The sequence below is a fragment of the Coccinella septempunctata genome, chromosome 1, assembly GCF_907165205.1.
Source record: "Coccinella septempunctata chromosome 1, icCocSept1.1, whole genome shotgun sequence".
Lineage (NCBI taxonomy): Eukaryota > Metazoa > Arthropoda > Insecta > Coleoptera > Coccinellidae > Coccinella > Coccinella septempunctata.
This window is the reverse complement of record NC_058189.1, coordinates 16,849,947-16,863,256: the sequence shown is the minus strand read 5'-3', so window position 1 is coordinate 16,863,256 and position 13,310 is coordinate 16,849,947. Positions and strand designations below refer to the sequence as shown.

Below are 13,310 nucleotides of genomic sequence, written 5' to 3'. Positions count from 1 at the left end.
ATACTCTATGAAAAAAAACCGTTGCTCGGAGTTTTTCCATGGAAATGGGTTGTTACCAACATACTCAACACGATCTGTAGGGTGAAATAATTTGTGCATCAAAAACTCCCCCCCCCCTCCAACCCTCTGAAGTTGACCTAACTTGATGCAATAACAAGTGTGAAAAAAAAACGAAAAAAACCGTTGCTCGGGGGTTTTTTGATGGAAATGAGTTGTGTTGTTACCATTATACTGAACACGACCTATAGGATGAAATAATTTGTGCATCAAAAACTACCCCTACTCCAACCCTCTGAAGTTGAACTATCTTGATGCAGTAACAAGTGTAAAAAAAAACGTTGCTCGGGGTTTTTTGATAGAAATAGGTTTTCAAGATTATACTGAACACCACCTATAGAATGAAATAATTTGTGCATCAAAAACTACCCCCCCTCCAACCATCTGAAGTTGAACGAACTTGATACAGTAAAAAGTGTAAAAAATACCCGTTGCTCGGGGTTTTTTGATGGAAATGAGTTGTGCTGTTACCATTATACTGAACACGACCTGTAGGATGAAATAATTTGTGCATCAAAAACTACCCCTCCTCCACCTCCCTCCTTGCCTATACAGGGTACTACCCTGTATAGGCTTGCCTATACAGGGTACTACCCTGTATAGGCAAATGTCATTAATGTTTACATATTTTCATTTTGGGAATGTGAAGTGATTCAAGCAAAGAATTACGTGAGGTCATATAATATCAACCTTAAAAATTCCATATCGTAGTTGATGACGCACGTTACAATGTTTTGGCCGATATTTTTCGGTTTTCTTGTGATATATTAACAATAAGTGTGTTTCATCTAAGAAATTTAAACGAATAATACTAATAATCCAAATAGAAATTTGTGTAAACTGTATGTATAATTTGTATCGTCATATTCCGAAATCAAATTGGAGTAGTAGCGCGCTAATGCCAACCAAGGCCGCTCTAATAGTCTAGGATTTCATATGAATTAACAAGTTCGATATTTTCCACGAATTCACCATCTTCTTAATTTTCACTACCGATACATACCTATTTCCCAAAAAAATTTCCTGCTTACCTGTCAAAATCAGCAGTCTCTGAGTTGAGGTTTCGGCCGGGGATGAATTTTCTGGGCCTTATGGGGATCTCTTGTAGTAGCCCTTAAAGTGTCGTGTTAAATTAAATTTTATAACTTCCTCAGTAGGAAGTTATTATGTCAGTACATGAGTTGCAGCGAATTGTGCTGGCTTTTTCCATGCCTATATTGCGGAACGAAAAACTGCATATATAAGGTTTTTTGTAACTCGATGAGGTGCAAGGATTATGAGCATAATTTAGAAGAGGTAAAGAAAACACACTAATCCAATTTTTTATTTAATTCTCTTGGCGATCGATTTCGGCATCTATGCCATCATCAGGCCAGCTGAAATACACAAAAACATATAATCAAACAGAATTTCCATGGACAAGCTGTTAGACATGACATAACAATTAACAAGCTAACAGGGAGAACATGAGTGACCTCGAACATGGACCTACCGTCAAAATATGAAGAATCGTTGCAATAAGTGTCATACGGGTATTATAAAAAAGGGTTTATCAAAATCCGTTGTTTAATGTCAGTTTATCTATCAAGAAGTACCAGAACCATCAAATTTCCACTTCAAACTCCAATAGAAAAGCATGTGTATCGTCATATGAGGTTAAACGAATGGACCGGAAACATTAGGTGACAACTCGCTGTCAGAGTCATAACACCACAGAGTATGGTCATATCATTGGTATAGAATATGGTGTTATTTTTCTTATGTTGGAAATGTCTCTTATAAGTACTTGAATAAATGCCTCCCAGAAAATTCTGAGATGTCATTTAGAAGGTGAATATTATCCTTGTTTTTGAGGATCTCATGCTGTTCAAGGAGAACTAGTTTATTATAGTTGTTTTCTTTTCGTATCAGTGACAGATTTTCTATTGTGGTCCCATGTTTACATTCGATTAAATGGTTTCCAAAAGCTGATTTAGGCCTGTTTTTTATATGTTCATTGAACCTTACTTTGGCAGCACGAGTTGTCATGCCTATATAAAAGGCCGGACAATCGTTACAAGTTATCTTGTATATACCACTATGATATTCATTACTAAGTTTGGATTTGTTATTAGTTAAGATATTTTCTAGGGTTGGATGTCGTTTGTTGACAATTAAATAGTCATGTTTTCTCAGAATGGAATTCAGTCTATCATTAAACTCTTTAAAGAATGGTATGGAGATGTAATTTTGTCTGATACAAATGTGGGGGTATATTTTTTTGAGGAGTATTTTCTTCCTTATAGAACTCAAAATATTCTCAACATAATATCTGGGAAAGTCATTAGATTCAGCGATTTTAAATATTGTCGTCAATTCTCTGTCAAAATCATTTTTGGACAGTGGAACACTCAGAAGTCTGTGGAAAAGAAACATAAAAGCAGAGTTTTTTATAGGGGTTGAATGATATGATCTGTAAGGGATGATAACGTCTGTCTGGGTTGACTTACGGAAAATATTGTATGTGAAAGTGTTATGCTCTGTCAAAGTAACTTTCAGATCCAAAAAATTTAATGAATTATTTTGCGCTTTTTCTATGGTGAATTTAATCTTAAATTTTATATTTAATGTGTTGAAGAACGCTCTTAATTCTTCTTCAGTTCCGGTCCACACGCAAAAAACATCATCAACGTATCTCCTCCATAGTATTATATATTGAGCCAAAGGTAAAAGCATAATCAATTTTTCCACAAAGTTAAGATAAATCTCTGACATTGGGCCACTAAATGGAGATCCCATTGGTAAACCGTCCTTCATTACATACACCCTATCATTAAAAATGAAAAAATTTTGTTCGGAAGCAATTCTGGCTAGAGCCATGATATTTTCTATATCTGTTGCGTCCAAATTAAGATCATTGTTGGCTTCAAGATAATCTTTCAGCTGTTTATACAAAATTGCAAGTGTATCCTCAACTGGGATATTATTATATAAATTAACTATATCGAATGAAATTAGAAGGTATCGTTTATGGGGGTCCAGCTTAAGAGAATTCAGATCGAATGTAAACATGGGACCACAATAGAAAATCTGTCACTGATACGAAAAGAAAACAACTATAATAAACTAGTTCTCCTTGAACAGCATGAGATCCTCAAAAACAAGGATAATATTCACCTTCTAAATGACATCTCAGAATTTTCTGGGAGGCATTTATTCAAGTACTTATAAGAGACATTTCCAACATAAGAAAAATAACACCATATTCTATACCAATGATATGACCATACTCTGTGGTGTTATGACTCTGACAGCGAGTTGTCACCTAATGTTTCCGGTCCATTCGTTTAACCTCATATGACGATACACATGCTTTTCTATTGGAGTTTGAAGTGGAAATTTGATGGTTCTGGTACTTCTTGATAGATAAACTGACATTAAACAACGGATTTTGATAAACCCTTTTTTATAATACCCGTATGACACTTATTGCAACGATTCTTCATATTTTGACGGTAGGTCCATGTTCGAGGTCACTCATGTTCTCCCTGTTAGCTTGTTAATTGTTATGTCATGTCTAACAGCTTGTCCATGGAAATTCTGTTTGATTATATGTTTTTGTGTATTTCAGCTGGCCTGATGATGGCATAGATGCCGAAATCGATCGCCAAGAGAATTAAATAAAAAATTGGATTAGTGTGTTTTCTTTACCTCTTCTAAATACCGTTCACACTAATGGAGGATTTCATTAATAGAATTGTATGAGCATAATGTTGACTTTTGAAAAGAAATTAACCGAATCCTACGTAGATTTACCCGAATAATTATTCGAAGAGCGCGTGTGAAATTGACGATGACGCTTCGAATTTCTTGTCTCCATTTAATCAATTGTAGAAATTAGAAACTCATTCACTGTGTTCGACCTCTTAGCGAGGTCATTCCGAACAGATTGCGTTCCACCGATTTTAATATAGCCATGATTTCGTTTCAGCAAGAAATGTCACTATTCCGGAATAGTTCCACCTCAAGGTTGGTAGACAAAAAAATTATAAGTTCTTTTCCATTAAAATGAATTGGTCGGTCGTTACCTAACCCCGGTGGAACGCAAATAGGAAATTGTCGAGAAACCCAAGCAGCGTCGAAAAATCAATTTGAATTAATTATTTTGTATCGGGGTTGAAGCTGGATATCCAGGGCCCTTCAAGAGTGGCTGTTTAGGAAACAAATAGAAATCCAATCTTCTATGACCTTATTGCTCGAGCAATTTCACACAAAGTGCTCAATTTCGTTTTTTCAACAAGTATCTTTTTTGGCGTCAGAATAAAATATACCTTACGTACGAATATCGTTACTTCCAAAAAAAATTTACCATTTCGCCACTCAGAAAAAAAATTATAAACTTGCAGTATTTTAATTTATTTTTGGTCAAATATTTTGCATCGGTTACTCTTTCAAACGATATACAACGTGATTCTAAAATGGTTGGTCTAAAATTTAAAGCATGTATAGCAGATACCTAATGAAGAAAATCTTTATAAAATTCTCCTCCAAATTGCCTTCTCAGAAAAATACAGCCTCAAGTAGGGGCGAAAAATAGTATCTCATCTACGAAACCTTGCCTAATGAAAATCTGTGGATTTTTATATTCTCTATACCCGTAATTTTTTATACATGCCAGCCATCAGTATAGTGATAGCTTCGTGATAGTCTTTTTATTATTATTAAAAAACTTGCAGTTATTTTTAATAAAAACATAATACTCTTAATTTGTCTTTTTCTTCATTCCGTGTTGAATATATTAATTTTTATTGAACACCTTGGTTTTTTTCAATAAAACCCTAATACTCTTGTTGGGTCATCTTTTTACTCGGAATTAATAATATATTCTCTATACCCGTAATATTTCAAATAAAATATTTCTATGCGTGTCGTACCTAGAAGACCTCATAAAAAACACGGAAGTACGTTTTACTCCTTTCCGTGAATTTAAATGAAATACTGATTTTTGGGAAATGGTGCATTATCGGGTGCATCTTTCCGTGATCACCTTTGAAATGCAGGAAATATTCGAAATTTCATTACAAAAAAGTAAAAATCCAATATAAAAAAATGTAAGGGTTATTTTTACTATCACCCTATTCTATTTCGAATGTTTTTTGATTTGATTGTTTTTATTCTTCTGAAAATTTGAAATATTTTTATACCACTTAGGTTAGGCAAGGCCATCTCTATACTTAGGTTTGGCGAATAGAAAGGTATTGACACAAGTAATCAATGAATGCCAAGAAGCAAATTTCCTTCTAACTAAGCTGAATCATTTGATATTGCAATTGAAAATTTTTTGACAAGATCTTCTCTTCAGATGTGTATATAAGATATTCAAGATGGCTGAGCTACAGCCCCTAGAATTTCGACAACATTTTATTGAATTTCAGGTACAGGACTGTGGAAGGGGTGACTCCGGCATCGGAAAAACGAAACAAAACTTAAACATATGGCTGGACCATGAATGGTTCAGTACATTCGAGTCCATCTCATTAGTTGCACTTGAAAAAATTGTTTTATCGTGCAATTTGGAGTGAAAACAGTGTAGAAAATTGAGACATGTTGACAAAGTGCTACTATTGTTACCCTATTTCACCCCAATTTTACGATAGTTGGATTGTTAACTTTGTCATTTTGACCAGTTCTTCTATCTGTTAAAAAAAGCTTCCCTTTTAAATACACCCTGTATATTCCAAATCTGTGACTGAAACTACAGAAATAATTGAATATCTTTTGTGACCAGATATTAAGCGCGTCTGGACTTTCTAGTACTACTGGGATGTCAATCATTCTTGAATGGACCATAAGTGACTATAAAAAGTAGCTCTTCCTTCAAAGTGGATTATAAGACGGGTAGATTTCATGTACTGGTTTCGGCACAGAGTTGTGCTCATTAATATATTAACACATCCTATAGGATGTGGAAGTATCGGGATTTTTATTGCAAAAAGAACATTTCCTCCTTCATAATGTGAGAAATGTCCTGGAAAAGTGACCGAAAGGGACCCAGAATTCTGTTAGGTTTAAAAAAATAGTTATTTTTCTAAGTGCGGAAAGTGATACTTTCCCTCAACTGCTTACCTGTACTACTAACTGACAAAGAAACTGCAACACCCAGAAGGAGCTGTTTAAATTTAAAAATTTTTTTTGGGGAAACATATATAATATAGCAATAGTGTAAATGATTAAAATTTGGAAAAAAAATCGTGAAGGTTTTTTTTAAAAAAAATAAGCTTTCAAAAAATTGCACAGAAATATAGTGTTCCCATTTAAAGAAACATAACTTTGGGTCATAGCTTTGTAATTGAAAATCCTGCTAAAAGTCTACTCAAAAAAGTCCCTGTATAATGTTTCAATTTCAGAGCTCTATCATCAGTATTAGCGGAGATATAAATTTATTTCGAAATAGCTATTTTTCCAATTTTCGCTTATAACTCGAAAACAAAAGAAGGTGGCCTAAATTGCTACTACTCTTGTTAGTTTCTCAGAAAAAGAGAACGAGAATTGCGTATCAGATTTTGTCTATCTCCTCTGGTTTGAATGCTGTAGTGCTAAAACATCGAAATTTGTCCACCCTGTACACCGGACAGTAGGCGTTATGGTATGGGGTGCTATTGCACATGGAAGTAGGTCACCTTTAGTCTCTATTCAAGGAAACATGACTGCGTTACTTTCTAGAAATAGTGGAGCTATATTATGTTCTCCTTTACCTTAACCGGCTTGAGAATTCAATATTTCAGCAAGATAATGCTCGACCTCATGTTGCCAGAATTACTTTAAACTTTTTTGAAGCGACCCATGTGAATCTTTTGCCATGACCCCAAGGTACTGGGTTCGATACCGGGCTAGAGAAGGAATTTTCTGGTCTATACGGGTACGGGCCACCATTCACTGTTGGGTTCAAATTAACACTGTGCCTAAGGTGGCGTAAGGGCACAGTAAAAAATCCTACACAGAACACAACTGATTCTCCGAACTCGCACAAGTTAACGGAGATTCTGAGGGGTATTTCGGTATATATGAATATGAATGATAGATGTAATTCTGCATGCCGTTACCATGGGTTTCTCATCGTTGGCGCATAGAGACATGACAGAATAATTTACTCTATAATATTTGAGCTCGGGAAAACCCCTTGCTATTTCTTTCCCGCTATTTCTATGCCGCTTAGCAAAGTGATTCTTTGCGACATGAAATGCGTGCGAGAAAGGGTTGAACGTGCACGCTTTTAGAAAAAAGTTTTTATACCCTCAATAACACAGGTCGAATAAAATTTATATTTTCATAATGCCAAAACTGGTTCAAGTACCAATAATTCACAAAGACAACTTTAAAACACAGGCATTTATTTTCACCGCAGTTGTTTCATCGTGACAGGTTCATGCCATAGAAGAACATACTTCACATTCACGCAATTCTTCCAAAGAAGTACATCTGCAAAAATTTATATTCCTTTGAGTTCTAACTTATCCGTAGTATAAGGATAGGATAAAAGTCCAAAAAAAAAATTAGGATATACCTAAAATTCACTCACCTTGGTAACTCATATTTTATTATCTGTTCATAGTATATTGAAATCTGATAAATGCGAAAACATTCATTGATATAATCACAATTAATTCTATAAGAGGACCGTATATTTTATCAGGAAGATAAGTGTAATGAGGATTATGTTGTATTCATAGGAAAATACCATCTCAACCTACCTACGCCAAGTTGTGAATCGAGTGAAGAAACTTATATAAATATAACTATATGAATTATATATTTTTATTTATTCATTAATAATAGTTATTCCCGCCGGACAGAATTTCTTCACTCTGAGAAGAGAGACATATTAGATTTTACTTTACTCAACTTTACAATATTTCACTACCCTCTGCTCGAATAGAATCTACTGTACGCTACTCTATTGTACTTGACTCTGAATTTTTTGCAATCTAAAGCTTTCCTTAGAGAGTCTAAGCTGCTTGAAAATCGGTTGGGCCGATCTGGAGAGCTGGAGACAAACATTTCAAAAATAGTTATGTTTAGATAACGTGCAAATAACCCAAAGGATGAAGGAATTTACCTTCACCCACTTGAAGATGCTACAGTGATAGCGAAACACGTGTCGTGGGACGAATTTCCATCATGAGTTTGTTTCGAAAAAACCACCCCATGAAGGTGCCATCAATCCCCATGTCGAGTGTTAGTTAGTTTGAATCCAAAAATAATTCTCAAATTCTGTACGAGTTAGAAAGAATTCCTATGACGACATTGTTCCGAAAAAACCACGTGAGGGTGGCAACAACCCCAAATTGTTTTTGTGTTTTAAGTAAAAAGCTTTTCAACTAAATCTCCTCCAATATCTCCTCCCTATACAAAATATGTTTGAGGTTGTTGCCACCCTCAGCTGGTTTTTTGGAAGCAATGTCGTCATAGGAATTCTTTCTCCCTATTACAGAATTTGAAAATTATTTTTGGATTCTTCGAAATCCCTACCTTTACATATAGTAATCTTATGTTGGCATGAAAACTATTCGTGATTTAGGATTTGAAGAGTTTGAAACGCGAAGGGGATAGAAGTTCAGGTGAGCTGGTTTGAAGAGCAAAATAAAAGGTGTTTCAGGTTGGATACAATCTGCAATAAAAGTACACAAGAGGACCGCATGTGGAATAACAAAAGATTCCGATTTTCAAATTTTGATTGCTTTTTTAGTAAACTGGCAGGGGATGGAATTGTTTTTTTGAATTTCTTTCCTCTGATAAATAAATAGTAGTTTTCACTACCATTGAATGTTTATATACCGACTTGAAGTTGTTCGAAATGAATTGGACGTTATTTTATCACATTCATATGATTTGACCTCCGTTCTACATCTTATTTATACCGAATATTCGACCATGCACGAAGTTCGACCTTCTTTAATTCAGCTGCTCTTAAATTGTGGTTTTAATTCATCTCAATGGATTTATTTCTTTCATTAGCTTCATCATAAACACACATCATTTGTTTTAAATATTGCGTATGTTATTATTTGCCCATTGATGACGATATGTGATATTTATAAACAAAAGGATAATACTAAAAATGGTTACTAGAAATGCTTCTGCCTTAGAAGTTATGCACTATTCATTAGAAGCATTTTTCTAAACAATGCTCAACAAATAATATTGAAATAACGTGAGTACGTGAGTGATTCACCGTAATAGACTCTCTCCTTCCACAATTAACTGAAATCTTCAGAATTATTTTCTCCTTAGGTTCTTATTCCGAAATTTCCGAATGAAAACCTATCAGGAGAATAATCCTGTAATTTTTAGTTTATTGTTTAATAGCATCTGAAAACCAGATGTTCAGTTCGCTCAACATTATTTCTTTTTTACTCTGGAACTCCCTTGAAAAAGACCGAAACCTAGTTTCGTTTTCGGTTTTAGTATTATCATTTTCCATGATTGATGTTATCGTTTCTAGTAATAATATGATATGTTGCTTCATCTATACGGAGGTAGTTACGCCAGTCAGTAGATTCTAACTTCTAAGTTGAGGCCTTTAATCAATCGCCGAATGCCTTAATTCATTTCGAGTGGAAAACCATTCATTCTGCCTCTTCTTTTTTTGGTTTATGCTTCTTCACATAAATACGGTCGTGAAGATGAATATTTATACGGAACTATATTCAAAGACAATGGCAATTTATCAATTTAGAAATTGTTTTTCACAAGATTTCACATAGATGGACAATGCAAATTCGTTTGTCTGCTGACTGCCGTCCATACTTCTTATCGCAAACCAGTGGTGGTAACTTGGTGGCTATTGGGTTATTAATTTAATAATTTGAAATTTTTTTTATACCAAGAAATTAATAATTACTATTCGTATTCAATATTTTTTCTTTTCAGATTTACCACCACCTAAGGTGGTACACAAACCCAGCAGAACAAAGATGGATAGTAAGGATTCTGTTTATCGTACCTATTTATGCAACGTACTCATGGATAAGTCTATTATTCTTCAATTCCGAAGGATATTACATATATTTTTTCACCGTGCGTGATTGTTATGAAGGTATGATACGATTTACTTCTCATTGCTTCTCTCGAATTAATAGTACGTTCATGCTCAAAGCATTTGAGGTAAACTCGTAGCCTCGTTAAGTGTTGCATACGGATTTCTTTTTAAATTCATGTAGTAGTGACCAAAAAACTGAATTTTGCAAAAAAATTGGCAACCATCATATTCATTCTATTTCTTATTTTCAGCATTTGTAATCTACAATTTCTTGTCTCTGTGTTACGAATATTTGGGTGGAGAAGGTAATATTATGTCAGAAATCAGAGGAAAACCAATTCGATCTAGTTGTACATACGGTACCTGTTGTCTAAATGGTAAAACATATACTATTGGATTTTTACGTTTTTGCAAGCAAGCCACCTTGCAATTTTGTTTGATCAAACCAGTTATGGCCTTCGTTATTATTATATTGCAGTCCTTTGGGCATTACCGAGATGGTGATTGGAGGTGAGTTTCTCTCATATTAAGCAGTTCGTTCAAATTTTAGTTGCATAGTGAACACTTTTTAGTCCCTCGCCATTTTTCTTTCGCGGCTTAGATACAAAGATTTTGTATCGATACCTGATTGCATGGCATTTGAATCTTGTTCTGCATTGATCTCAATTGAATCCCGATGATAGGATGATTACAGTAAAATATGTAATCATAGACTCAGTTCAATAAAATATACTAGGCATCATGAAACACTAATATACTACGCTAGGTACTGTAACGTAGGTTCAAAAAATTTGTCAAGTAAGCTACGAAATTTTGGAGGGGAATATTCTGCGAGCGTAATGCTTAGCTTCTACTATAACATTTTGTGGTTATCTTGTAAATTACATGAAACGGCGAAGCAAGCGTTTCGGACTTTAGGGTGGATCTGCTAGGAATTTTTCTCAAATAGTTTTAATATCAAAAATTACGCTAGCTTAATTTCACATTTTGAATGATGAGGTATCACCTTCTCAGACGCAACTTTACGATAAATCATTTTGAACATATTGACATGTTTTCCGAGGTCTATGGTCTTCGAAAAATGCAAATTCTATACTCTTTCTCGGAACTAGAAAGTTATAGTTTTTCACCATATAAATTGCCTTAAAATATAAGAAAATAAAGGGTACCAATTTATAAATGATTGCAAATATTAATTATGTTCAAGTACCAATTGGCAATAACCTGTCGAATTTTGAATAGCGCTACCTACACTAGAAAAAAAATACCCATATTTAAATTTCCCTCAACCTGAATTGCTATCGAAGTTTTCAGTCCTCGTTTGAAGTCGAAACTTGTGGAGTTTATGTCTTAGTAATTCTTTAAAAATAATAAGAAGCTGCGTCTGAGACCTGCTTCGATGTCAATTATGCTTGAAAGCAAGTATAGGTACTAGAAACATATCAGTTAGTAATAATCTCGATATGTTATTCCTTCTGTGATCTGGGATTATTAATATTGTGTTTTTTTTTCAGTCCAAATGGAGGTTACCTATACATCACCATAATCTATAATATCTCTGTTTCGCTGGCTCTGTATGGATTGTTTTTATTTTATTATGCAACACGTGATCTTCTTATTCCATTCGAGCCCGTACTTAAGTTCTGCACAGTCAAGTCTGTGATCTTTTTATCGTTTTGGCAAGGTGAGTAACGTTTGATTATGTGATCCAATAATAATGTTTCCGATGGATATTACACCTATCACTGATAATAAAAAGCGTCTAAATTCATAAACCACTCGATTGAAGAAGTTCAAAACCTTCGAGTTTCATGTTAGTACTATTGATTTAATCCGAATGACATAAACGTGTGAAAAAGAGTAGGTTAGCATTAATTTTCCAGATGCATATTTAGATAATTTTCTCAGAAATGCTTAGTAGGTGTCACCTCGATATCTAGGAGAATCAGGATAATAATGATTATAATCTGCTGAAACATGACTTAAGGCGGCTGGACAATTGCCAGGGAAGGAGAACGTGAACGGAAACGAGAAGAAAAAGAAGTTGTGATAAACATATTATATTTTAAATTTTAAGTACCCATGCACAACCAGTTTCCGAAGAAACGAGAAGGAAAATCCAAGTTTTGCAGTTACCGTAATTTTTTCCCGTTCTTGTTCTCGGGAAATTGTGCTGTCATGCCACCTTGAGTTCTCGTTAGGAAGTGTTCAAAGAACTTATATTAGAGAACACTTAATTAGAAATACTAATTAAAATATGATCAAACCTATATAAGTAAGGCATGAATGCAATAATTCGAATTAATTCAGACGTATAGCACCTGTGGATATAAATATCAACGAATGCTAGAATCGAAATCCAACTAACCATTTGTCATGATTCAGGATACCGATGAAAAAAGCATACCTCAGAATAAGAGTAGCGATCTTCCCGTCGGTATTCCGAAAGATGGCGGGTGGCTGGTTCGTCTTAATTCATTCTTATTAGAAACACTTGCCTTTCAACAAATGTTAGCATCTGAATCGAACTTGCCAACGTATACAATCATTCAGAGTGCCAACGGTAAGTCTTCCTTCCAGGAAGAGTAGATGATGGCCATGCTTTCGGTCTTTTTTGATCTCGTCAGAGTAACGTAACTCTCACCTTGATGGAAAATGCTTACGAATTATTGGTGGATCTTCATTAGATGTCAGTAGCCGCTTTGAAGTTGTAACAGTAACCCATTGCCTTCTAGCAGGCGATGGCGAAAATGCCAATCCAATCGTAATAGTTGTGGAGCCCAAGTGGAAAATTCGGGATTTACTCGAGTGTGTCAAATTAATATAAGGGGGGATCCCTTGTCCTCTGTACAGTACCTCTACCAAAAATTAGACCTGTATATAGGGGAAATTGTCTAGGACAGCTTGTCAGAATAGTAAAAAAAAAGATCATTGTACATACTCGAGCGTGTCACATTGAGATATAGAATAGAATAGAATAATTATTTATTTTCTCATCACCCACTGTACAGTAAGAGAAGATAGAAAACAAGTCAGCAAAAATATCAACTATTAATAACAAAATTAATATCATAATACAATATCTGCTCACATATTATCTATTATCTTAAATGCTTACATGACGAGTAATATTCTTCCAAAGTATATGGTTCAATATCGAGAATCAATGCAAAGATTTTCTTTTTAAAAACGAATAAGTTTTTCTCATTTTTGATACTTATTGGAAGATAGTTAA

At 34.5% G+C, this 13,310-nt stretch overlaps 1 protein-coding gene across 2 annotated transcripts in view; it reads left to right on the top strand.

Annotated features, from left to right (window-relative positions):
* LOC123313425 (transmembrane protein 184B) overlaps window positions 1–13,310 on the top strand; it is a 37,838-nt gene that overhangs the window by 5,099 nt on the left and 19,429 nt on the right. For both annotated transcript variants that reach the window (XM_044898306.1, XM_044898315.1), the window contains exons 3-5: window positions 9,967–10,132; window positions 10,327–10,585; window positions 11,590–11,759. In XM_044898306.1, coding sequence (XP_044754241.1) covers window positions 9,967–10,132; window positions 10,327–10,585; window positions 11,590–11,759 — 595 coding nt within the window. The remainder of the gene's footprint in view (window positions 1–9,966; window positions 10,133–10,326; window positions 10,586–11,589; window positions 11,760–13,310) is intronic.